The sequence below is a fragment of the Amblyraja radiata genome, chromosome 2, assembly GCF_010909765.2.
Source record: "Amblyraja radiata isolate CabotCenter1 chromosome 2, sAmbRad1.1.pri, whole genome shotgun sequence".
NCBI lineage: Eukaryota > Metazoa > Chordata > Chondrichthyes > Rajiformes > Rajidae > Amblyraja > Amblyraja radiata.
The window spans coordinates 133,162,032-133,189,941 of NC_045957.1; the positions used below are offsets into that span (position 1 = coordinate 133,162,032).

General features: G+C 44.5%; 1 protein-coding gene and 1 non-coding gene across 5 annotated transcripts in view; one reads left to right on the forward strand and one right to left on the reverse strand.

Moving 5' to 3' along the window:
- The window catches only part of LOC116968981 (protein adenylyltransferase SelO-like), a 69,089-nt gene that overhangs the window by 22,997 nt on the left and 18,182 nt on the right, over positions 1-27,910 (reverse strand). Inside the window, exons 4-12 of one of the 4 annotated variants that reach the window (XM_033015970.1) lie at positions 22,061-22,125; positions 19,096-19,152; positions 18,923-19,021; positions 13,530-13,597; positions 13,327-13,405; positions 9,042-9,111; positions 8,828-8,900; positions 8,264-8,347; positions 4,092-4,221 (exon numbers count right to left, since the gene is read on the reverse strand). In XM_033015970.1, the coding sequence (XP_032871861.1) occupies positions 4,092-4,221; positions 8,264-8,347; positions 8,828-8,900; positions 9,042-9,111; positions 13,327-13,405; positions 13,530-13,597; positions 18,923-19,021; positions 19,096-19,152; positions 22,061-22,125 (725 nt within the window). Of the gene's footprint in view, positions 1-4,091; positions 4,222-8,263; positions 8,348-8,827; positions 8,901-9,041; positions 9,112-13,326; positions 13,415-13,529; positions 13,598-18,922; positions 19,022-19,095; positions 19,153-22,060; positions 22,126-27,910 lie in introns of all 4 variants that reach the window. The other 3 variants (XM_033015964.1, XM_033015975.1, XM_033015982.1) reach the window with 3 other exon arrangements.
- trnag-gcc lies at positions 14,525-14,596 on the forward strand. Its single transcript has one exon. It is a non-coding gene; the product is annotated as a tRNA-Gly (tRNA).

A 27,910-nucleotide genomic window follows, 5' to 3' on the forward strand; every position in this document is an offset into this window, starting at 1 on the left:
TGAAAATCTAAATACATCAAACCCACTGTTCTTCTTCAATATCTATTCTATCAGTCATATGTTGGATTCCATGGTTCTCTTTGGAAATCCACGTTGACTTTGTCTAATTGTGTTTATATTCTCTAATTATCCTATTTTTAATTATCTGATAACAGTTTATGTAAGTAATTTGGCAATACAAGCAAATATCATTTTCCAAAAAGTGTATGTAAAACATTAAAAAAACCCATCAATTTTATCAGTGTCAATTCAAAAAAAGGAGCAGAAATAAAGAAGTCAGTATGAACAAACATTCTAGGCAAACTGCATCATGAATGTACGTTTTTTTTAAATGCGGTAGATATTCATCTGGTTACTTAGAAAATGGTTTTGTTGCTCTTTATAACTCAGATAACAAGATGCAGTATTTTCTGTTTACTTGCAATGCACTGTAGGAAATGAAAATTACATTTAATAATTCAATATTTAGAAGATCATCGTCTGAAATTTGGGTACTTAAAATAAAAACGCACATCAAAGAAAATGTTTTGTAAACATATGTGTATGCTTTCTTGGGATAAAGAAAACAAGCATTGAGTTGATGATATAATTAACAAGAAATCAGTTAGTAATTAATGTACTCAGAATTAAAATGAAATATGCTAACTTTTGAAACATTCATGAGGAGCAAATGCTTACCAGTAGGTCATATGGAATAGTAGTAGAATTAGGCCTTTCGGCCCATCAAGTCTACTCTGCCATTCAATCAGCACATCCGGAGGAGGCGCTGTCCTGAACGGCTGCCTGTCCTGCAGCTGTCCGTTTTTTCCCCTTCTTTTTTATTATTTTTAGTTCGTTAAGTGTACAGTCAGGGGGTCTAAATCTTTTATGTGTGGGGGGTGGTGGGGGGGGAAGGGGGAAACTGCTTTTCTAAGTCCCTACCTGGTCGGAGGGGTTGCCTTCCTCCGAGCAGCGTCTTCGACCTGTCCTCGCGGCCTACCAGCGGGTCCTGGAGCGACGTTTCCCTGAGGGGACCTGGCCAGAACATCGGCGTTGGCGGCGGCGCAGAACGTCGGCGTTGGCGGCGGCGGCGCAGAACATCGGCTTTGGCGGCGGCGCAGCGCTGGAGCGCTATTGCGGAGCGGGCGATGCCTTTCCTGGGTCGCCGCGCTGGGACTCCAGTATGCTTGGTACCGCCGAGGAAAACATCGTGGAGCCGCAGTTCTGCGGAGCGGCCAGCTGCGACGTTGAACTTACATCTCGCCGAGATCACCAATGTGCGGAGCTCCGTCTGGCGTGGTCTGTTGGCTTGGAAGCCGCAGGCTCCGGTGGGAAGGCGGCCGTTCCTGGCACCCCAAGCTGCTGGGGGTTCTCCCGACGCCGGAGTACCATCACCCGGCGAGAACATCGGGCGCCGTGGCGGCGACTGTGGAGGCCTCAATAGGCCCAACTATGGGTGGACAAGAGGATGGGGACTGGACTTTGTGCCTTCCCCCACAGTGGGAATCACTGTGGGGGGATGTTTTGGTGTTGAATTTCTTTATGAATACTGTGTTGTATTTTTATTAGTGTGCTGCAAGGACATCAGAATTTCCCCTGAATAAGGGGATTAAAATAAGTAATCAATCAATCAATCAATCAATCATGGCTGATATGTCTCTCCCTCCTAACCAAATTCTCATGCCTTCTCCACATAACCTCTGACAGCTGTACTAATCAAGAATCTATCTCTGCCTTAAAAATATCTACTGAATTGGCCTTCACAGCCTTCTGTGGCAAAGAGTTCCACAGATTTACCACCTTCTGATTAAAGACATTTCTCCTCATCTCCTTCCTAAAAGAACGCCCTTTAATTCTGAGGCTATGGCCTCTAGCCCCAGACTCTCCCAGTAGTGGAAACACTCTCCACATCCACTCTATCAAAGCCTTTCACTATTCTCCTTCCTAAAAGAACATCCTTTAATTCTGAGGCTATGACCTCCTGTCCTAAACTCTCCCACTAGTGGAAACATCCTTTCCACATCCACTCTATCCAAAGCCTTTCACTATTCTGTACGTTTCAATGAGGTCCCCCCTCATTCTTCTAAACTCCAGCGAGTACAGGCCCAGTGCCGCCAAAAGCTCATCATCGGTTAACCTACTAATTCCTGGGATCATTCTTGTAAACCTTTTCTGGACCCTCTCCTTTCTCAGATATGGGGCCCAAAATTGCTCACAATATTCCAAATACAGCTTTACCTGCACCTTAAGAGTCTCAGCATTACATCCCTGTTTTTGTATCCAAGCCCTCTTGAAATAAATGCAAGCATTGAGTTTGCTTTCCTTACTACCAATTCGACTTGCAGATTAACCTTTTGAGAATCCTGCATCAGCACTCCCAAATCCATTTACACCTTCAATTTCTGGATTCTCACCCCATTTAGAAAATAGTCTACACCTTTATTCCTACTACCAAAATCCATGACTCCACACTTTGCTATGCTATATTCCATCTGCCATTTCTCTTCCCACTTTCACAACCTGTCCAAGTCCTTCTGCAGAGTCCCTGCTTTTCTACATTATGTGCCCCTCCATCTATTTTTGTATCATCTGCAAACTTTGCCACAAAGCCTTCAATCCCCTTGTCCAAATCATTAATATACAACGATCAGCCATGATCACAATGAATGGTGGTGCTGGCTCGAAGGACCGAATGGCCTCCTCCTGCACCTATTTTCTGTTTCTATGTGAAGATTAGCGGCCACAGCACTGCTGCGAAACTCCACTAATCACTGGCAGCCAACCAGAATAAGCCCCTTTTATTGCCACTTTGCCATCTAGCCAACCTGCTATCCGTGCTGGTATCTGCCCTTTAATACCATGGGCTCACATCTTCCTTAGCAGCCTCACATGTGGCACCTTATCAAAGGCTTCCTGAAAATCTAATTAAACAACATCTACTGACTCTCCTTTGTCTGTCCTGCTATTTACTTCTTCAAAGAATTCCAGCAAATTTGTCAAGCAAGACCTCCCCTTCACAAAGCTATGCAGACCGGCCTATTTTATCATGCATTTCTAAGTACTCTGTAACCTCATCTTTTATAATGGACTCTAAAATCTTACCAACCACCAAAGTCAGACTAACCGGCCTATAGTTCCTACTTTTCTGCTTTGCTCCCTTTTTGTCCAAACTCCGACCCTCTTGCAGCCACGTCTCTGTAATTCCCTCAACATCATATCTACCAATCTTTAACTGTGCTACAAGCCTATCCACTTTCTTTGTTATACCACGAGCAATCAAGTACAATACCTTTAATTTAGTATTCACCCCCCTTCTCACACTTTTTCTCCCCAATTTTACCCGACCTTGCTCCTTGGGTATATCCTAAAAGAGGTGCTCCAGGATCCACAGATGGATGAAATGAAAGATAAATCCAAATTAAGGTTGCAACCAAACTCTGCAACAAACATTGTAAGAAAGCAGTGACAAATATTTTGAATAATTCACCAGTATTATTACATTTTTAAAGAAAATTAGATAATGTTAAAAATAATATTTCACTGAACTTCCTCATCTCTTACATTTTTTCAAATTATTTTATTCCACATAGATGGCTTTGCCTCCTGCTGCCCAAGCCATATGCCTTCATCAGCTTTTCCTCCTCCATTAAGATGTCCCTTAATATCTATCTCTTTTTGTCACTATCCTTCTAACTCTTTGGTAGACTTTATTTGGTCTGATAATTTCTTGTGAAAAAACTTGGTAGTTTATACTACGTTAAAGATACTACATAAATGCAAACTATACTTTTTGTTGGCTGTTAACCATAATAGGAGAACCATCCAAAAAAACCTGTGGTTTTAAACTAATGGTTGACAATCTATTAAAGTCATCACTGTGTTTACAAATACTTTTTCAAAATAAACAGATTGTTCCCAATTATAATACTCAGTTTGCAGTAGAGGCAGTGCAGTGTGTTATCACATCTTGGTGCCTCATTTTAAAACCAGATTAGATTAGGAAAATGCTAGTCACTTATGGCATACTTAATTATGGCCAGGAAAACAAACCAAACCCTGCACATTTAGCAGTTACATGGCACAGAATGAGGATAACAGTAAGCACTACTCACAACAATTGCTGCTGAGGCTCCAATAAAGGATTTAAAGCCTTCTTCAATTTATCAAGATTATATCTTCCAACATTGGCTTGGTTCCCTATCTTGTACCGACCTTCATCATCCGATGTATTTGGCACAAAATCTGGTCAAGAAAATATTTAGATCTGTTTGCATGGATATTGACAGAAACAGAATTAATAATAAAACAACATACTTTCCCCCAATTTCAGTCTCAATTAAGCTGAAAAAGAATATTCCCTTGACTTTACAATGTAGAACCATTCAAATTTATAATGTCCATCCTTCCAATTCTATATTGCATAAACTCTTCCAATAAGTTTGTTGAACTTCATTCTTACATTCTTTTCAAATTCTCTCCCCTCCCTCCCTCCCGATCAAGAAAACATATCTGCAGTCAGAGAAAACTTGCTGGTAACACATTGTCAAGACCCACTTGGGCACATTTTTCTGCTCGAGTTCGACAATTGTCACTTATCTGGATTCCTAAACTGAGGGAGAGATCCAAAACCTACTGTAATATCAGTAGGGGTGGATCTACTATGAAACAAATGAATCTTAAGCTTCAGGGCCCCTAATCCCGGAGGGGTCCCAGAAGCAACTTTAGTCCAGATATTCTTCGGATTTTTTTGCTTTCCTAGAAATGAATCTGATTTTTCACCTCGACTAAACTTCACCTCACACTTAAACTTCAACACACTAAACATCACCTCGACTAAACCTCCCTCCTCACACATAATCCCCGCCTCGACTATTCGCCGCCTCTCCTGCGGGGGGGGCGGGGCACAGGGTCAACGTCCGCCCCTCCCCTCCCACCGGTTCTCTCGGGCAATGCGCCTGCGCCGCTCTCAGCCCCGCCCCCCTGGTTGGAGCCGTTTCGCTCACGTGAGACGCCGCCACGGCCGGGGGCTATAAATAGCGGGAGCGGGAGAGAGGCAGCAATTAGCCAAGGCGTGGATTAGATGTGACGTGGGAGGTTTAGTTAAATTGAGGCGGGGTTAAGGTGTGAGGTGAGGTGTAAGGTTTATTTGAGGGGCGAGGTTTAGTGAGGTACGGTTTAGTCGAGGCAAGGTTTCGGTGTGAGGAGAAGTTTGGTAGTGAGGTATCGTCGAGGCGAGGGGTTTAGTGAGGTGAGGGGATTAGTTGAGGTGGAGGTGTGTAGGTGAGGGGAAGTGAGCGTAGGTGAGGTGAGGATAAGTGGGTGTCTGAGCTCAGGAAGGGAGACAGAGGTGCAGCTGAAGGAGACGTGACCACTGCCTTCTGTGGCAGAGAATTCCACAAATTCACAACTCTGGGTGAAAAAGTTTTTTTCTCATCTCAGTGCTTGGCAAAGAGACATTTCAGGTAACAAATTTTTTGTAAAGATGTTTTCAGCTGTATGAGGCCTTTTATTGAAACATATAAGATTATTGAGGGTTTGGGCACGCCAGAGGCAGGAAACATGTTTCCAATGCTGGGAGAGTCCAGAACCAGGGGCCACAGTTTAAGAATAAGGGGTAAGCCATTTAGAACGGAGACGAGGAAACACTTTTACACACAGAGAGTTGTGAATCTGTGGAATTCTCTGCCACAGAAGGCAGTGGAGGCCAATTCTCTGGAGGCTTTCAAGAGAGAGATAGAGCTCTTAAAGATAGCATAGTCAAGGGATATGGGGAGAAAGCAGGAATGGGGTACTGATTGTGGATGATCAGCCATGATCACAGTGAATGGCGGTGCTGGCTCGAAGGGTCAAATGGCCTACTCCTGCACCTCATATTCAGATTTAAACTTCATTGTCATTGTGCAGTGTACAAGTACAGAGACAACGAAATGCAGTTAGCATCTCACCCAGAAGAGCGAACACAGAATAATGGAACAGTAAAATATATATGTATATACAGTAGCAGTAGTGCAATTTTCGGGGGGGGGGGGGGGGGGGGGGGATCAGTCACTGGGGGAAGGAGTGTCCGGGGGGGGGGGGGTGACTGGCAATCACCAAGGTGCAGAGTTAAGTAGGGTAACAGCCGTAGGGAAGAAGCTGTTCCTGAACCTGCTGGTCCGGCAACGGAGAGACCTGTAGCGTCTCCCAGATGAGAGGAGGGTAAACAGTCTGTGGTTGGGGTGAGAGCAGTCCTTGATGATGCTGCGCGCCCTTTGCAGACATCGCTTGCTCTGGACAGACTCAATGGAGGGGAGCGAGGAACCGGTGATGCGTTGGGCAGTTTTCACCACCCTCTGCAGTGTTTTCCGGTCAGAGACAGAGCAGTTGCCAAACCATACTGTGATACAGTTATTAAGGATGCTCTCGATGGCGCAGCGGTAGAAGTTCACCAGAATCTGAGGAGACAGATGGACCTTCTTTAGTCTCCTGAGGAAGAAGAGGCGCTGGTGAGCCTTCTTGACCAGTGTTGAGGTATTGTGGGTCCAAGAGAGGTCATCAGAGATGTTGACCCTCCAGAAACCTGAAGCTGGAAACACGTTCCACCTCCGTCCCGGTGTGGGGGTGTGCGTGCCACCCCTAAATCTTCTGTAGTCCACAGTGAGCTCCTTGGTCTTCTTGGAGTAAGGGCCAGGTTGTTGTCAGCGCACCATGCTGCTATAGGCCGACTCATCGTTGTCGCTGATTTGCATACTTGATGATGGTGTTAGTACCATGTACAGGTGTGCAGTCGTAGGTGAAGAGGGACACCTATTGTCTATTTTAGGAAATATATATCTTTTTACTGCTTCTGTGGAAGAAAAATTCTAAGCTTCTGTTGTGTGAACTACCAGCAGAAAGCTTGAGAATCACTTTCAATATATTGAAAATGCAGGAGCTTCAGGGGGCATTTCCCCTTCAACCCCCACCGGGGCGCTGCCCCTGGACCCCGCCGGGAGCCTAGCCAACCTCCTGGACCCCCGGCCAATGCTCCCTACTTTTTTTCTGGAGATGAATATCATTGCTTAAAAATATGGGGTCTACTGTATGAGAAGGGGTTTAAAAAAAAAATAATATGAATAACAGTGTAATTCAATACAAAATAATAGTTAAACTAAAAATTAAAAGGTTATTAAAGTATCATGTAGGCTAGCCGTAAAGGAAAAAAAACGTTCAAATTAAGGATGTTTCATTCTAAATATTTAATATAAAATAATTATAAATAATTTAAAACACTATTAACATTTATGATAGATATTAAATTTGTGGTGATCTGTCATGGAACAACCCCATTGAAGAAAATAACAGTGGTTACCCAGACCTTGTTGCTGGTTGCGATTGGGCCCCAATAGCACTAGGGGCGCCGGGGAGATGGTTCTTACCTTCCCGGAGATGTGATCATTTTTCGGATCACATTCTCCGGGCTCTGTGGCCTACCATCGCTGGAGCTGAGCTGGAAGCCGCCTCGGACTGTCGTGAGCCCCACCGCAGGGCGCAGACTTAACATCGGAGCGGATCCCTTGCCTGGGATCGCTCCCACCGCGGCCTGCGGACTTACTTACCATCAAGGGCTCGCTGTCTCGGGAGAGGCTAGTCGGGAGCTCCAACGCTGCAGAAGGTTCGACTAGCCCCGACGCGAGGTTTAATCGCCCGGCGCGGGGAGCTGACAACCCCTCGATGCTGGAGCTGAACACCTCGACACGGAGGGCCCGAACGCCACCGGCTACGGGAGTCAAGATCATCCCATTAACGGGGGCTCGAGGCCTCCAACCAAGGAAGAACATAAGGGAAGGACTTGAACTTTATTTCGCCTTCCATCACAGTGAGGAACGTGTTGGAGTCAGTCTGGTGGATGCTCATGTTAAAATGTTCATGTTCATGTTAAAAAGAGTCTGTTGCTTTTAATTGTATAACTGACCTGGCCAGTGAAATTCCTCGTATGTTGCAAAACATACTTGGCGAATAAAATCTGATTCTGATTCTGATTCTAACAGTTCAAGCTTCAGGGCCTCAAAAATATAGATCCGCCACTGAATATCAGTAATCAATGAAGAGCCAGGAATAGATTTCCAAGCAAATTTTCCCAAAAACACGATGAGAAATTGTAATAATTTCACTACTGTCAAAACAATAATACTTACTGCGCAAGGAAAAAAATGAAACAGGGTGAACATCTCCATTTCTTTAATATACAATATGCATGTGTGGCCCAGAGTCTCAAAAGATTAAGCTTTGAGGGATTTTGTAATAAAGGAAAAACGATACTTACTTGAATCATAGTAATCCATGAAACCAAATGGACCATAATCTATAGTAATAGAGATTATACTGAAATTATCTGTATTACACACACCTGAAATAGAAAAGTCAAAGGAAAATGATTATCAATGGAAGCATCTAAATGGAAGGAAAATAAGATAAGAATCAATAGCTACACTATAAAATAGGATAATAGTGTAAACAAGTAATGGGGGAATATAGAATTTGTCAATGTAGCAACACTCAAGAATGAGTAGTTAAATTTAGTAAAAAAATCAAAGGCTTAGAATTTGACAAAATCTGAGGCTACTAAGAGATCAGAAATAACGTTGTTTAACGTTGTAATTGTACCCTCTAAGACCACTCCCTCTGGCCGTTTGTTCCATGTACTCTGAGTCCCTCGGGTCCCTTTTCAATCTCTCCCCTCTCACCTCAAACTTGTGCCCTCTAGTTTTAGGTTCCCCTACCAAGCTGTGCACCTATCTATGCCTCTCATTATTTTATATACCTCCATAAGGTCACCCCCAAGATGTTTTAAAAGCACTGTTTATGGCAAATACATAGTATGTCATACCGTGTGCAAATCCTACAGACATCCAACGTGCAATGAGATATGAAGTATCAGTAACAACCTGAGAGAAAAATTCCTGTAATCACAAAATGATAATAGCAAAAAAAAATCACTGTTAATTTTTTTTGACAGATAGGCAGAAATATTTCAATACTTTTAAATGGTAAACTACCAGTTTTATAAAATGTATAAAGAAATTGTCCAGTTAAGAACGTACCAGATACTTGTTTGAACCCGTTGCATTTATCAAAGGAAAATGTTGCTCAATAACAAAATCCACCAGTTTCCTTCAGAGAAAAGAAAAATATAAATGAACCCACAAGAGTGAAAATTTGTAATGAAACATAGGAAATAAAAAGGATTTCTGCACATGCAAACTGGTCGCTAGGTCATGTAACACCCTGATTCAACAGCAGCTTTCAAAAAGTTATTGCATAAATATCTAAAGGAGAAAAAAGTCTAAGAATGTGTGGAATGCAGCATGGAAGAGCCTTTGAAAAAAATGGAAAAGTCTCAATGGCCGAAATGACCTCATTCCCTGCTGTACTGTTCGTTGATTTTATGAAAGCACACAGTCTGTGTGAAGAGGATTTTTTTCCACTACAGCAGCAATCAATTAAGGACATTAAACAAGCCACATGTTGTGATTTCTGAGATGTTCCTGCCAAACACTCTACATCATGCCGTGTACAGTGTGGCTAATAAATGAAATCTTGGGAAAGCATTACAAAATGAATGTTCAGTTAAGTGCTTGACAATTACCACAATTAGAACAATTGCCCAAACTGAGCTTTTCATTGTATCTTGATACAGTAAACCCTCATTATTACTGACCATGGGGGGTGGGGGGGGCGGTTAATGGTGTCCGTTATTACCAATTGTCCATTATAACCGGATATGGTATTATGGTTCAATGGTACTTTATTGTCACCTGCACCGAGCTAGAGTGAAATTATTTATTTCCATACAATTCAGTAAAAGTATTTCTTTACATAGGCGCAATCATAGTTGTATAGGAAGAGTGCAGTAAATGAGTCACCATGGTTTAATAGCATTTTACATGATTCAAGTCTAAGTTATTATAGATGTAGAGTTCTTAACTTGGCCACAAAGGCCACCAGCTACCACACATCCAGTTGAAGTGGCCATTTTTGCAGCTCACGTTGTAGTCCCTGGCCGGTGGCACTATCTTCAGACTGTTGCCAATCACCGTGGGGCTCCCTCCCCTTTCACAAGCTGCCGCTTCTTCTTCGCTCTGTTGGCTCCTTGCTCCACTGCCACCTCCTCTTCCTTCCCCGTCGCTTTGTTCACTCCGCCACTCTCCACTCCAACGCCGCCTCCTCTATCCCCTGCAGTCACCTACATCTTCCAAGGGGGAGTATGTTGGAGGTTCCGGTGAAGAAGGAGGAGGAGGAGGTGGAGGAGGCAGCGGAGAAGGGGATGGGGGTGGTGATACGGCAAGTGGACAGAATGATGGGAGGAGAAGGAGGAGGCAGCTGTGGAGGGGAAGCGGACAAAGCAATGGCCGACAGGAAGAAGCAGCAGCTGGTGAGAGGGAGAGAACCCCCTGGTGACCGAGCGTATCACGGAGCCACAACAGCAGCCACGTCAACCGGATTGTGTGGTGGGTGAAGAAGGGCTTGCTGGTGCACCTTGTGAGCTGGGGGTGAAGTCACAAGCTGAGGATGCAAGCAGAGGGGAGGCGATGCAAGCCAGGTGAGGCAGGTCTATCCACTATAACCAAAATCTGTTATAAAGGGGTCCATTAAAATGAGTTTGCTGTAAATGTAACAATAATAAACCAATACTAATCCCCAATTCACTCAACCTGCAGATCTAATTTATACATTAGAAAAGTGTAACAGAATTCCCAAAAGCAAGAAATGAAAATGCAGTCAGGTACACAGTTGAAAGGAAACAGCAAATTCAAGGGAAAAAAAGGGAAAAAAAAAACAAATGAACCGGATTTGATAATGGAATTCAAGGTAAAGGAACCATTAGGAGGTAGTGACCATAATATGATAAGTTTTCATCTGCAATTTGAGAGGGAGATGGTAAAATCAGAAGTGTCAGTATTGCAGTTGAACAAGGAGGACTATGGAGGCATGAGGGAGGAGCTGGCCAAAGTTGACTGGAAAGGGACGCTAGCAGAGATGACGGTGGAACAGCAATGGCAGGAATTTCTGGGAATAATCTAGACGATGCAGGATCATTTCATTCCAAAGAGGAGGAAAGATTCTAAGGGGAGTAAGAGGCAACCGTGGTTGACAAGGGAAGTCAAGGACATTATAAAATGAAATGAGAAGTCATATAACATAGCAAAGATGAGCAGGAAGCCAGAGGATTGGGTAACGTTTAAAGAACAGATGGTAACTAAAAAGGCATTACGGGAAGAAAAGATGAAGTACGAAGGTAAGCTAGCCAAAATATAAAGGATAGTAAAAGCTTTTCTAGGTATGTGAAAAGGAAAAGATTAGTTAAGACAAATGTGGGTCCTTTGCTGACAGAAACAGGCGAATTTATTACGGGGAACAAGGAAATGGCAGACGAGTTGAACAGGTACTTTGGTTCTGTCTTCAATAAGGAAGATACAGATGTACTAGGGGACAGAGGATCTAGGGTAATGGAGGAACTGAAGGAAATTCACATTAGTCAGGAAATGGTCTTGGGTAGACTGATGGGACTGAAGGCTGATAAATCCCCAGGGCCTGATGGTATGCATTCCATGGTACTCCAGGAGGTGGCTCTAGAAATTGTGGACGCAATGGTGATCATTTTCCAATGTTCCATAGATTCAGGATCAGTTCCAGTGGACTGGAGGGTAGCTAATGTTATCCCACTTTTTAAGAAAGGCGGGAGAGAGAATGCAGGGAATTATAGACCAGTTAGCCTGACATCGGTGGTGGGGAAGATGCTGGAGTCAATTATAAAAGATGAAATCGCGGCACATTTGGATAGCAGTAACAGGATCGGTCTGAGTCAGCATGGATTTACGAAGAGGAAATTCTGCTTGACTAATCTTCTGGAATTTTTTGAGGATGTAACAAGTAAAATGGATAAGGGAGAGACAGTAGTTGTAGTGTATCTGGACTTTCAGAAAGCCTTTGCCTAGGTCCCACACAGGAGATTAGTGGGCAAAATGAGAGCACATGGTATTGGGGGTAGGGTATTGACATAAATAGAGAATTGGTTGGCAGACAGGAAACAAAGAGTAGGGATTAACGGGTCCCTTTCAAAATGGAGGTAGTGACTAGTGGGGTACCGCAAGGCTCGGAGCTGGGACCGCAGCTAGTCACAATATATATTAATGATTTAGATGAAGGAATTAAAAGTAACGTTAGCAAGTTTGCAGATGGCACAAAGCTGGGTGGCAGTGTGAACTGTGAAGAGGATGCTATGAGGATGCAGGGTGACTTGAATAGGTTGGGTGAGTGGGCAGATGCATGGCGGATGCAGTATGATGTGGATAAATGTGAGGTTATCCACTTTGGTGGCAAGAACAAGAAGGCAGATTATTATCTGACTGCTGTCAGATTAAGAAAAGGGTAAATTCAACGAAACCTGGGTGTCCTTGTACATCAGTCAATGAATGCATGCAGGTACAGCAGGCAGTGAAGAAACATAATGGCATGTTGGCCTTCATAATCAGAGGATTTGAGTATAGAAGCAAAGAGATCCTTCCGCAGTTGTACAGAGCCATAGTGAGACCACACCCGGAGTATTGTGTGGTCTTCTAACTTGAGAAAGGACATTCTTGCTATTGAGAGAGTGTAGCATAGGTTCACGAGGTTAATTCCCAGAATGGCGGGACTGTCATATGATGAAAGAATGAAACGACTGGGCTTGTATGCACTGGAATTTAGAAGGATGAGAAGGGATCTTATAGAAACATAAAATTATTAAGGGAATGGACACGCTAGATGCAGAAAACATGTTCCCGATGTTGGGGGAGTCCAGAACCAGGAGCCACAGTTTAAAAATAATGGGTAGGCCATTTAAAACTGAGAAGAGAAAATAATTTTTCACCCAGAGACTTGTGAATTTGTGCAATTCTCTGACTCAGAAGGCAGTGGAGGCCTAGTCATTGGATGCATTCAAAGGAGTTAGATAGAGCTCTTAGGGTTAGCGGAATCAAGGGATATGGGGAGAAGGCAGGAATGGGGTACTGATTGTGGATGATCAGCCATGATCACATTGAATGGCGGTGCTAGCTCAATGGGCTGAATGGCCTACTCCTCCACCTATTTTATATGTATCTGTGCTGAAACTTGGAAAGTACAGGTGAAATTTTTGAGGAAGAATATGATACTTTAGAAATGTGCACGCCCTTTTTCTGTTCTGGAATCTTCAGTATGATACTTAACAATATGCTCTGACTAATTTTGTTTTAATTTTTGAGAAAGAATAGCAACAGCTATTTAGTCTTGTAAATATATCTCCAGATTCATTTACAAAAGCAAAGTTCTACATTGTCAATTAGAAACAACTGCAAAACATATTACCTTAACAATTCAATCTCTCCAGAATAAGCTAGAATTTCCAATGATCCAAAGCGAAACCATGATTTAGCAACACGAAGCACTATTGCACCTCGAAGAACACAAGAACAAAATAAAAATCACATACTCCAATATATCTTAACATAACATAACTTTTTTAAATTGATTTGAATTAACATACGACTGTATTGGTTTAAAATATGCACCTTTTTCATTCTTCACATTTCCATTGTAGAAATTATCCCTTTTCACGACATCGTTGCTTATAACAAGACTGCAGAAAGTTCAAGATTATCTTAATAATTTTTTTTGATCTAGGCTAGAGAACATAAGTTAAGAAACATTTCAAAAATACTTAGTTAATTGTAATAATCATTCACTTGGAATGTTCAATTGGAAATTGATGAGGAGAGGTTTATGCTCGTCAACTGAATAGACGTAATCAGCAAATCAATCTGAATGTTGTCTCCCCCAAATGATGAGGACACCACTAATGAGCAGCTGAACTTATTAAAAGTCACTGAAAAAAGAACAAACAAATGCTTTGGAGCCCTGAACTGCACTCAAAAGAGTTGAAGGAAAAAGATTGTATATACTGTTCTTGCATGATGGGAATGGCACATGGAGTAACATTCTCATTCATCTTTTTTTACATCATTCCATAACTTCTAGGGGCTCTCTCAATAGAAGCGGATGCCTTGAAGAAGAAACATGAGATTGAGCAAGAAGAAGAAGAGATGAGACGACGAGAAGAACAGATGAAGGAAGAGTTGACGTGAAAAAAGGAAGCGAGGCTAGAGTCTCTCTGTAAGCCAGACAGAGAATGCTTGAGCTGGGATTTGAAATCTCTGCTAATGATCTGGAAATTAAATCAAACCTAACGGTGAATGTTATTGCTAAAAATCCTGTTATTCTCTCGAAGGATTTTCACACTTCAATAATGTTGTTACAACACATCCATGAGTTGATCGGACATGGAGGAAGACATTTCATGCTATCAAAGCTTTGGACTATTATGTTTTGGGCTATATACCGGGTATCATGCCTGATTTTAAGGGTTTGGTGCGCACATACGACTTTACACTAAAAACAGTGTTTTAATAAGATTAATAATCAAGTTATGCTTGCATCTAGGAGGCAAAAGTGAAGATGGAAGAGTCGATGAAGAATTCTGTTTGCGGATATTTAGTGCATGCTATTTTCCTCGTTAGTATAGTGGTTAGTATCCCCGCCTGCCACGCGGGAGTCCGGGGTTCAATTCGCCAACGGGGAGCCACGGGGTTCAATTTCTCAGACTTTTTGCTTTTGATGTTAAGCCTTCATGGCTACTTTTTTGATGTATATTAATAATTGCCTCATTAGGGCCTGGTTTGTAGTGGCCATTTGGCTTATTTTGTGTGTCATTAGAAACATAGAAACATAGAAATTAGGTGCAGGAGTAGGCCATTCGGCCCTTCGAGCCTGCACCGCCATTCAATATGATCATGGCTGATCATCCAACTCAGTATCCTGTACCTGCCTTCTCTCCATACCCCCTGATCCCTTTAGCCACAAGGGCCACATCTAACTCCCTCTTAAATATAGCCAATGAACTGGCCTCGACTACCCTCTGTGGCAGGGAGTTCCAGAGATTCACCACTCTCTGTGTGAAAAAAGTACTTCTCATCTCGGTTTTAAAGGATTTCCCCCTTATCCTTAAGCTGTGACCCCTTGTCCTGGACTTGAATTGAATTGAATTGAATCCTTTATTTGTCATTCAGACCTTTCGGTCTGAACGAAATGCTGTTGCCTGCAGCCATACATGTAATAATAACAAAACACAATAAACACAAATTAACATCCACCACAGTGAGTTCACCAAACACCTCCTCACTGTGATGGAGGCAAAAGTCTTAGAGTTACTGTCTCTTCCCTCCTCTTCGCCGAGGCGATACCCCACCGGGCGATGGTAAGTCAGTCCCGCGGTTCAAGCTCCGCGGCCCGGGGGGTTGTCGAAGCTGCCCGCAGCTGTTGCAACGGGTGCTCCGGAAAACAGGCACCAGCCTGTGACCTGCGAGCTCCCGACATTGTCCTCCATTGGCCCGCGGCCGAGCCCCGGATCCAGGTCGCCGCCGCCTCAGCCGCCGTAGCACCGTCATCGGGAGCAATCTTCCCCAACATCGGGAGCAATCTTCCTGCATCTAGCCTGTCCAACCCCTTAAGAATTTTGTAAGTTTCTATAAGATCCCCTCTCAATCTCCTAAATTCTAGAGAGTATAAACCAAGTCTATCCAGTCTTTCTTCATAAGACAGTCCTGACATCCCAGGAATCAGTCTGGTGAACCTTCTCTGCACTCCCTCTATGGCAATAATGTCCTTCCTCAGATTTGGAGACCAAAACTGTACGCAATACTCCAGGTGTGGTCTCACCAAGACCCTGTACAACTGCAGTAGAACCTCCCTGCTCCTATACTCAAATCCTTTTGCTATGAAAGCAAACATACCATTCGCTTTCTTCACTGCCTGCTGCACCTGCATGCCCACTTTCAATGACTGGTGTACCATGACACCCAGGTCTCGCTGCATCTCCCCTTTTCCTAGTCGGCCACCATTTAGATAATAGTCTGCTTTCCTGTTTTTGCCACCAAAATGGATAACCTCACATTTATCCACATTATACTGCATCTGCCAAACATTTGCCCACTCACCCAGCCTATCCAAGTCACCTTGCAGTCTCCTAGCATCCTCCTCACAGCTAACACTGCCCCCCAGCTTAGTGTCATCCGCAAACTTGGAGATATTGCCTTCAATTCCCTCATCCAGATCATTAATATATATTGTAAATAGCTGGGGTCCCAGCACTGAGCCTTGCGGTACCCCACTAGTCACTGCCTGCCATTGTGAAAAGGACCCGTTTACTCCTACTCTTTGCTTCCTGTTTGCCAGCCAGTTCTCTATCCACATCAATACTGAACCCTCAATGCCGTGTGCTTTAAGTTTGTAAACTAATCTCTTATGTGGGACCTTGTCGAAAGCCTTCTGGAAGTCCAGATACACCACATCCACTGGTTCTCCCCTATCCACGCTACTAGTTACATCCTCGAAAAATTCTATAAGATTCGTCAGACATGATTTACCTTTTGTAAATCCATGCTGACTTTGTCCAATGATTTCACCACTTTCCAAATGTGCTGCTATCCCATCTTTAATAACTGACTCTAGCAGTTTCCCCACTACCGATGTTAGACTAACTGGTCTGTAATTCCCCGTTTTCTCTCTCCCTCCCTTCTTAAAAAGTGGGGTTACGTTTGCTACCCGCCAATCCTCAGGAACTACTCCAGAATCTAAAGAGTTTTGAAAGATTATTACTAATGCATCCACTATTTCTGGAGCTACTTCCTTAAGTACTCTGGGATGCAGCCTATCTGGCCCTGGGGATTTATCGGCCTTTAATCCATTCAATTTACCCAACACCACTTCCCGGCTAACCTGGATTTCACTCAATTCCTCCAACTCCTTTGACCCGCGGTCCCCTGCTATTTCCGGCAGATTATTTATGTCTTCCTTAGTGAAGACGGAACCAAAGTAGTTATTCAATTGGTCCGCCATATCCTTGTTCCCCATGATCAACTCACCCGTTTCTGACTGCAAGGGACCTACATTTGTTTTAACTAATCTCTTTCTTTTCACATATCTATAAAAACTTTTGCAGTCAGTTTTTATGTTCCCTGCCAGTTTTCTTTCATAATCTATTTTTCCTTTCCTAATTAAGCCCTTTGTCCTCCTCTGCTGGTCTCTGAATTTCTCCCAGTCCTCCGGTATGCTGCTTTTTCTGGCTAATTTGTACGCATCATCCGTCGCTTTAATACTATCCCTGATTTCCCTTGTTATCCACGGATGCACCACCTTCCCTGATTTATTCTTTTGCCAAACTGGGATGAACAATTTTTGTAGTTCATCCATGCAGTCTTTAAATGTCTTCCATTGCATATCCACCGTCAACCCTTTTAGAATTAATTGCCAGTCAATCTTGGCCAATTCACGTCTCATACCCTCAAAGTTACCTTTCTTTAAGTTCAGAACCATTGTTTCTGAATTAACAATGTCACTCTCCATCCTAATGAAGAACTCAACCATATTATGGTCACTCTTGCCCAAGGGGGCACGTACAACAAGACTGCTAACTGTTCGATTAATTACAGCATGTGCCTTTAAATTTTCGACTGCCCATTATTATGTGGGTGGGATTGATGACGTATTCTAGGGCATGTTTGGAGCTAGGTTTCTTGCGCAGAAGCTTAGTTTTTAGTTTAGTTTGGGACTTGCATGAGGAAGGCATACCCTATGACCATGCGAAGCGTAACAGACATGAGGAGTTTTCTAACCTTTAAAGTGATGTGCTGGAGTTCGATGAACATTAAAGTGTACGAGTCGGAGTGTAAGGTTGGATTACCTTATTGTTTTTCATCAACAATAAATAAACTATTAATCAAAAGACTGTGTAATGAAGATTTATCTGTGAAGAAACTCTGAAGGTCTCTGACGGAGACTCACATGCGTATTACGACATTCTCCTTAATCATGCAGTCCACTTAGTGGCTGGAGGGAGTAATCTCTTGAACGATATAAAAATCTGCCGCTGCAAATATCATCAATAACTTCTCCTGAACCACCCATATTGAAGCAATGACTAAGAAAGCACAACACTGCCTCTACTTTTTTAGAAGTCTTAGGAAGTTTGGCATGTCGCTTACAACTCTCACTAACTTCTACTGATGCGCCATAGAAAGCATTTGATCAAAATGTATCACTTCTTGGTTTGAGAACAGCTCCATCCAAGACCGCAAGAAATTGCAGCGAATTGTGGACGCAGCCCAGACCATCACACAAACCAACCTCCCTTTATTGACACCATTTATACCTCATGCTGCCTTGGTAAGACCAGCAGCACAATCAAGGACGAGTCGCACCTTGGCCACTCCCTCTTCTCCTCTCTCCCATCGGGCAAAAGGTATAGCCCACACCTCCAGATTCACGGACAGTTTCTTCCTAGCTGTTATCAGGCAGCTTAATCATCCTACCTCAACTAGAAGGCAGTCCTAAACTATTATCTACCTCATTGGTGACCCTCAGACTGTCTTTGATCAGACTTTACTGGCTTTACCTTGCACTAAACGTTATTCCCTTTCATGTATCTATACACTGTAAATGGCTCGATTGTAATCATGCATTGTCTTTCCACTGACTGGATAGCATGCAACAAAAGATCTTCACAGTACCTTGGTACACATGACAATAAATTAAACGAACTGACTAGGGGGTGGATGAGAACGTGGGATAACATAGAACCAGTGTGAACCAGTGATCAATGGTCGGCCTGGACCCAGAGGGCTGAAGGGCCTGTTTCCATGTACCTCTAAAATATAAATATCTAAGAAATACTTGTGGCAAGACAAGGAAAGTGATCATTTTGGGAGAAGAAGTGGAAGTGAATCAGAAACTAAAAGAACATTGGGAAGCACTGCAGTTGCTGATAACGAAATATTAAATACAAATTATGGCATCACTCAACAGATCAAACGTCTATAAAGAATTTTTGAACAGGTTTCTGAATATCTACCTGGCAGCTCTGCTGGTTGGGATTTCAAGATAATTCAAGGCCTCGCTGCAAAGAAATTCTCTTAATGATGAACGGAGAACAGCACGGCCATCACCATCCCTGGCAAACAAAAACTCAATCAAGAGGCAGTATTAAAAATATTTTTTTAGAGAATGAAAATATGTTATAGTTACCGAGAGTAAGGAGTCTTCCCAGAGCCTTTTAGTTGGAGCTCCCATCTTGTACCATGCCTGAAAATAGATAGACGATTTATCAAAATATACCATACTAAATTATACCATTTCTAACTATATTTACTGTTGATATTTTATTCATTGATGAAATTATTTGCAATGGTTTTCCAGAAAAGCCACATTATTATGGACCTCTGTATAACGGATTTTAGTTATTGCGGACGGACCTACTGACAGGTTACCTCCACGACCACTTCCAGGCTTGTATGCCAGAGCTAACTTGGCGCACTCCACCTCCACAACCACTTCCTGGCCATGCCTGCGGCCATCACCGCCAACCCTTACATGCACTCCGGCCGCTGCAGGCCACAACCGATGACTCTGCCGATCTTTGCCTCAGCTCACCTGGATTCCAGGCCCAGTTCCTGACTGGGAATCTGAAGAAGGGACTCAACCTCATCACTTATCTATGTTTTCCAGAGATGCTGCTGAGTCACTCTGGTATTTTGTATCTGTTCGTGTATTAACCAGCATCTGCAGTTCTTTGTTTCTACCGTTTATACACAGATAATCCCTTAATTGGTTATTGCAGACAATCAGCAATAATGGACACAATTACCCTCCCTATGATCTATTATAACGAGGATTTACTATATTTGGTTCTCTTTCGGTTCCCAGTAAAGGAGAGCTGATTGCTTGAAGGCTTTTAGGTAAATACTAGACCAAGTATTGTTGGGTCCCATCCCCTTAATGTGCGGTTGCCGGGAGGTGGGAGGAAGCCTGCGGCGTCACACACACACACTAACCATCCCCCCCCCCCCCTCACACACACACACACTAACACTACCCCCTTGATATTATAATAATATTATTCATTTGCTCCTTTTCCCCCATCCCCCACCCTATCCACTCACGCATAGTCCCCAACTGCATAGGCGTGGTTAGAGAGGTGGAGGGGGTAGAGAGAATGAGGGGGGTAGAGAGGGAGGGTAGAGTGAGGGGGAGTGAGGTAGAGATTTAGGGGTGGGGGGGGGTGCACGGTAGTCACAGGGGAGGGCTGGTCCCCGAAGGCAATACTCCCCCACTCACCCATAGGTCCCAATGAGGGGGGGTGGAGGGAGGGGGGCAGAGAGGGTTGGGGGCCAGAGAGGATGGGGGGAGCAGAGAGGGAGGGGGGGCAGAGAGGGAGGAGGTAGAGAGGGAGGTGGAGGGGAAGTGAGGGAGGGGCTTGGGAGGGGGAGGGGGTAGAGAGGGAGGGGGAGGGGTAGAGAGGGAGGGGGAGGGGGTAGAGAGGGAGGGGGGGTAGAGAGGGAGAGGGGCAGAGAGGGAGAGGGGCAGAGAGGGAGGGGGGTAGAGAGGGAGGGGGCAGAGAGGGAGGGGGCAGAGAGGGAGGGGGAAGAGAGGGAGGGGGGTAGAGAGGGAGGGGGCAGAGAGGGAGGGGGCAGAGAGGGAGGGGGCAGAGAGGGGGTGGGAAGAGAGGGAGGGGGGCAGAGAGGGAGGGGGGTAGAGAGGGAGGGGGCAGAGAGGGGGTGGGAAGAGAGGGAGGGGGGCAGAGAGGGAGGGGGTAGAGAGGGAGGGGGAAGAGAGGGAGGGGGAAGAGAGGGAGGGGGCAGAGAGGGAGGGGGAAGAGAGGGAGGGGGCAGAGAGGGAGGGGGAAGAGAGGGAGGGGGCAGAGAGGGAGGGGGCAGAGAGGGGGTGGGAAGAGAGGGAGGGGGGCAGAGAGGGAGGGGGTAGAGAGGGAGGGGGCAGAGAGGGAGACGGGGAAGAGAGAGGGGGGGCAGAGAGGGAGGGGGAAGAGAGGGAGGGGGCAGAGAGGGAGGGGGAAGAGAGGGAGGGGGCAGAGAGGGAGGGGGCAGAGAGGGGGTGGGAAGAGAGGGAGGGGGGGCAGAGAGGGAGGGGGGTAGAGAGGGAGGGGGCAGAGAGGGAGAGGGGGCAGAGAGAGGGGGGGTAGAGAGGGGGGGGTAGAGAGGGGGGGGTAGAGAGGGAGGGGGGGTAGAGAGGGAGGGGGGTAGAGAGGGGGGGGGTAGAGAGGGAGGGGGTAGAGAGGGGGGGTAGAGAGGGAGGGGGCAGAGAGGGAGGGGGGTAGAGAGGGAGGGGGGCAGAGAGAGGGGGGGCAGAGAGGGAGGGGGTAGAGAGGGAGGGGGTAGAGAGGGGGGGGGTAGAGAGGGGGGGGGTAGAGAGGGAGGGGGTAGAGAGGGGGGGGTAGAGAGGGAGGGGGCAGAGAGGGAGGGGGGTAGAGAGGGGGAGCAGATAGGGATGGAGACAGATAGGGAGGGGGGCAGACGTCTGTGAGATGGCACTGTGACATCATCACTGGAAGGTGCTGCAAGAGTCTCCCACTGAAAAGCAGTTAATTTTTTTAAATAAACAATTAAAACTTCAGAAATATGGGTTGGAATGCGATGGGAAGACGTTTGCAGAAGCCCCGAAAAGCGGTCTCCCCTATCACCGTCCACCAGACCTGCGGTTGGAGCCTCCGAATCTCCTGGGTCGGGTCATCCTTCATCCTCCTGTGCCCGAAGGAATAAAATCCTAGCCTGCTTAACCTCTACCTATAGCTCAGGGCCTCGTCTTCTGGCAACAAACATCCTTGTAAATCTGCTCTGCACCTTTTCCAGCTTAACAACATCTTTCCTATAACATGGTGCTCCAAAACGGAACACAATACTCTAATTGCAGCCTTACCAACATCTTATATACCTGCAACATGATCTCCCAACTTCGAAACTCAGCCAAAAGCCTTTTTGACTACCCTATCGACCTGTGGTGCCACTTTCAATAAATGGGCTAAATAAGCAAGAAACAATAAATTAACCTTGAACCTCGAATACTCTGCTTGATATTACTTACGACACTATTAGATTTATGCTAAGTGGCATTAATGATCTTGTACTGATTGTTGGAATGACTTTCTCAATTCCTAGTTGCAGGCTATTGAATCTATTTAAAAAATGTCTTTATTTACCTGTTGACATACGCTCCAAGTAAATGAGCTCTTCCATCTCCTAGTTGACCAGACCAAACACCAAACTGAGTAAAAACATACAAAAACAAAGATTTAATCGTTCTGCATGCAAATTTTGCAAATGCAGTAAAACAGGAACCATCTTAGAAAAAAGTAAATCTAAATGTTACACTTATTAACAGTATAGGATCAGTTTCCTCTTCACTCATCTATTGCATTCAGTGCATCCCAATGTGGCCTCGACAAAACCAAGCAGAGACCTGATGACTGTTTTGCTGAACACTTAGACCTTAGGCTTTAGAGATACAGCACGGCGACAGGCCGATCAGCCCACCATGTTCATGCCGACCCGCGATTACCCCGTACACTAGCACTATTCTACACACTAAGGACAATTTTACAAAAAACAATTAACCTACAAAACTGTTAATCTTTGAAGTTTGGAAGGAAACCGGAGCACATGGAGAAAACCTCCGCGGTCTCTATACAGAAAACACCTGTAGGCTGTATTAAGCCTGGGTCTCTTGAACTGTAAGGCAGCAACTCTACCACTGCACCACTGTGCTGGTCTTGCACTTGGTCTGCCAAGGCCTGCTGGATCTCCTGGTTGCTACCCATTTTACCTTCCCTTCCTCCACCGACCATTCAGCCCTGTGCCTCCTACATTGCCACAGAGGCCACATGAAAACCGGTAGAACATCACCTAATATATTATTGTGTTCTCAAGAATGTGCTCCTGTCAAATTTCTTGAAAAATGTAATTAATTAAATATTAGCTCCTCGGGCTTCTACATTTCTTGTAAAATAGTAACATCGTGGGAATTGAGTAGAGCATTTGGGTTTTCATGTTACAGTTGTACAAGATGACAGTGAGACTGCACTTAGAGTATTATGTTCAGTTTTGGTCACCTGTTATAGGAACAATGTCATTAAGCTGCAAGAAGTGCAGAGATTTACAAGGATATTACCAGGACTTGACGGCCTGAGCTATAGGAGGAATTTGGGCAAGCTAGGACTTTATTTCTTGGACCACAGGAGGGTGAGGGGTGATCTTAAGGATGTGTATAAAATTATGAGGAAAATACACAGGGTGAATGCGTAGGGTCTTTTTCACAGAGTCAGGGAAATCAAGAATCAGAGGACATACTGTGCCCTCCATAATGTTTGGGACAAAGACCCATCATTTATTTATTTGCCTCTGTACTCCAAATTTGAGATTTGTAATAGAAAAAAACCCATATGTGGTTAAAGTGCACATTGTCAGATTTTATTAAAGGGTATTGTTATACATTTTGATTTCACCATGTAAAAATTACAGCTGTGTTTATTCGTAGTCCCCCAATTTCAGGGCACCATAATGTTTGGGACATATCGGCTTCACAGGTCTTTGTAATTGCTCAGGTGTGTTTAAATGCCTCCTTAATGCAGGTACAAGAGAGCTCACAGCACCTAATGTTTCCTTCAGTCTTTCCATCACCTTTGGAAACTTTTATTGCTGTTTATCAACATGAGGACCAAAGTTGTACCAATGAAAGTCAAATAAGTCTTTTTTGTTCGCCTTCCACCACAGTGAGGAATGTGGAGGAGTCATTGTGGTGGATGTTTATATTAAAATGTGTTTTGTGTGTTCTGTTACTTTTTATTTGTATGACTGACTTGGCAAATAAAATTCCTCATATGTTGCAAAACAGACTTGGCTAATAAAATATTATTGTGATTGTGATGAGATTGAGAAACAAGAATAAAACTGTTAGAGACATCAGCCAAACCTTAGCCTTACCAAAATCAACTGTTTGAAACATCATTAAGAAGAGAGCACTTGTGAGTTTATTCATCGCAAAGAGACTGGCAGGCCAAGGAAGACCTCCACAGCTGATAACAGAAGTATTCTCCCAGATAATAAAGAACAATCGCTAAACACCTCTGCCGACAGATCAGAAACACTCTTCAGGAGTCAGGTGTGACAATAGGCAATAGACAATAGGTGCAGGAGTAGGCCATTCGGCCCTTCGAGCCAGCACGGCCATTCACTGTGACCATGGCTGATTATCTACAATCAGTACCCCGTTCATGCCTTCTACCCATATCCCCTAACTCCGCTATCTTTAGGAGCTCTATCTAACTCTCTTTTGGCCTCCACTGCCTTCTGAGGCAGAGAATTCCACAGACTCACAACTCCCTGGGTTATAAAGTTTATCTTCATCTCCGTTCTAAATGGTTTACCCCTTATTCTTAAACTGTGGCCCCTGGTTCCGCACTTCCCCAACATCGGGAACATGTTTTCTATATCTGTCCAATCCCTTAATACTTATATGTTTCAATAAGATATCCTCTCATCCTTCTAAATTCCAATGTATACAAGCCGAGTCGCTCCATTCTATCAACATATGACAGACCCGTTGTCATGGGAATTAACCTCGTGAACCTACGCTGCACTCCCTCAATAGCAAGAATGTCCTTCCTCAAATTTGGAGACCAAAACTGCACACAATACTCCAGGTGTGGTCTCACTGCAGACAGACCTATTTGCTCCTATACTCAACTCCTCTTGTTATGAAGGACAACATGCCATTAGCTTTCTTCACTGCCTGCTGTACCTGCATGCTTACTTTCAGTGACTGATGAACAAGGACCCCCAGATCTTGTTGTACTTCCCCTTTTCCAAACTTGAAACCATTCAGATAATAATCTGTTAAAGAACATAATCTGCCTTCTTGTTCTTGCCAACAAAGTGGATAACCTCACATTTATCCACATTAAACGGCATCTGCCATGCATCTGCCCACTCACACAACCTCCCAAGTCACCCTGCATCCTGATAGCATCCTCCTCACAGTTCACACCGCCATCCAGATTTATCTGCAAATTTGCTAATGTTACTTTCAGTCCCTTAATCTAAATCATTAATGTAAATTGTAAATAGCTGCGGTCCCAGCACCGAGCCTTCCAGTACCCCACTAGTCACTGCTGCCATTCTGAAAGGGATCCGTTAATCCCTACTCTTTGTTTCCTGTGTGCCAACCAATTTTCTATCCATATCAGTACCCTACCCCCAATACCATGTGCTCTAATTTTGCCCACTAATCTCCTACGTGGGACCTTATCAAAGGCTTTCTGAAATTCCAGGTATACTACATCCATTGGCTCTCCCTTGTCCATTTTCCTAGTTACATCCTCAAAAAATTCCAGAAGATTAATCAAGCCTGATTTCCCATTCGTAAATCTATGCTGACTCCAACCAATCCTGTTACTGTTTTCCAAATGTGCCGCTATTTCATCTTTTATAATTGACTCCAGCATCTTCCCCTCCACTGATGTCAGGCTAACTGGTCTATAATTCCCTGTTTTCTCTCTTCCGCCTTTCTTAAAAAGTGGGATAACATTAGCTACCCCCCAATCCACTGGAACTGATCCTGAATCTATAGAACATTGGAAAATGATCACCAATGCGTCCACGATTTATTGAGCCACTTCCTTAAGTACCCTGGGATGCAGGCACTGGGGATTTATCAGCCTTCAGCCCCATCAGTCCACCCAACACCATTTCCTGCCTAATGTGAATTTCCTTCAGTTCCTCCGTCACCCTAGGTCCTCTGGCCACTGGTACATCTGGGTGATTGGATCTGTCTTCACTAAGGAAGACACAAACAAAGTACATGTTCAACTCATCTGCTATTTCCTTGTTCCCCATAATAAATTTACCTGTTCTGTCTTCAAGGATCCAACTTTGGTCTTAACTATTTTTTTCTTCTTCACATACCTAAAGAAGCTTTTACTATCTTCCTTTATATTCTTGGCTAGCTTACCTTCGTAACTCATCTTTTCTCCCCGTATTGCGTTTTTAGTTATCTTCTGTTGCTCTTTAAAAGTTTTGCAATCCTCTGGCTTCCCGCTCATCTTTGCTATGTTATACTTTTCTATTATTTATATACGTCAATCAAGAATGCATTTCGCCGGGCGGGTCTGGGTCTCTCTGATCATTGTCTAGTTCACCTTATTCTGACCTACAGGTAGAAACTAAAAGCTGCTAAGCCTGTAGTCAGAACAACAAAAAGGTGGACAAGCGAGGGCATTGAGAACCTACTGCACGGACTGGAATGTGTTCAGGGAAGCAACCACAAGCCTCGATGAGTATACGGGCACTGTATCATCATATGTCAGTTTTTGCGAGGACAGTTGCATTCCAACTAAGACCCGGACATGGTTCAACAACAAGCCCTGGTTTACTGCAGAACTCAGACAGCTCTGACGGTCTAAAGAGGAGGCCTACAGGAGCGGGGATGCAGTTCCTGCAAACATGTACTGTCCCTGCCTGCTTCAAAGTCTCCACTATTGTCCCTGTACCCAAAAAGGCAAGGATTACCTGTCTTAATGACTACATGCCTGTCGCATTGACCTCTGTAGTCATGAAGACACTCGAAAGGCTTGTGCTGGCCAAGCTGGAAAATATCACAAACTCCCTGCTGGACCCTCTGCAGTTTGCATATCGGGCCAATAGATCTGTGGATGATGCAGTCAACCTAGGCCTGCACTTCATCCTACAGCACATAGACCGCCAGGGGACCTATGCGAGGATCCTGTTTGTTGGTTTTAGCTCTGCATTCAACACCATTGTGCCAGAGCTACCACACTCCAAACTTTCTGAGTTGACTGTGCCTGAATCCCTCTGTCAGTGGATCACCAACTTCCTGACAGACAGGAAGCAGCATGTGAGGCTGGGAAAGCACATCTCGGACCCGCAAATGCTCAGCATAGGAGCACCGCAAGGCTGCTTACTCTCTCCTCTCCTCTACTCTCTCTACACCAACGACTGCACCTCTGTCAAGATTGCGGACGACACAACCCTGAATGGACTGATCCAGGATGGGGAGGAATCTGGAAGTGTCACAGCTGGCATCCTGGTGCTGTAGCAAGAACCTAGAGCTCAATGCTCTTAAGACAGTGGAATTGGTTGTAGACTTTAGGAGAGCTCCCCCTCACCTCACCCCACTCACCATCAACAACACCACAGTCACATCTGTGGAGTCTTTTAAATCCTGGGAACCATCATCTCTAAGGACCTTAAGTGGGGGGGCTACCATCGACTCCACAGTCAAAAAGGCACAACATAGGATGTACTTCCAGGGCAGCTGAGGAAGCACAATCTGTCACAGGCAATGATGGTCCAATTCTACACAGCCATCGTAGAGTCTGTTCTCACCTTCTCCATCACGGTCTGGTTTGGCTCAGCCACCAAGCGCGACACCTGGAGGCTGCAGCGAATCGTCCTATCAGCAGAGAAGGTTATTGGCTGCAACCTTCCCTCCATTGATGAACTGTACACAGCAAGGGCCAGGAAGCGAGTGGGCAAGATCATCTCTGGTCCCTCTCATCCTGGCCACAAACTCTTTGAATCACTTCCCTCTGGAAGGCGACTCCGGACTGTCAAAGCTGCCACAGCCAGACATAAAAACAGTTTTTATCCACGAGTAGTAGCTCTACTCAACAGCCAAATATCTGTAGCCTCCCTTTGATCTGGTATTTTGTTGGTTCACATGCTTGATCAATGATGTTTTATTACTAATGTTTTATTATTATTAATGTTTAGTGTTTTCTGAGTCATTCGTAACTGTCACTGTATGTCATGTTGTTACTTGTGGGCTGAGCACCAAGGCAAATTCCTTGTATGTGAATACTTGGCCAATAAACCTACTTACTTACTTATACTGTCCTTGACTTCCCTTGTCAGCCACGATCGCCTCTTACTCCCCTTAGAATCTGTCTTCCTCTTTCTCTTTCAAATTAACTGATCCTGCACCTTCTGTATTTTTCCCAGAAATACCTGCCATTGTTGTTCCACTGTCATCCCTG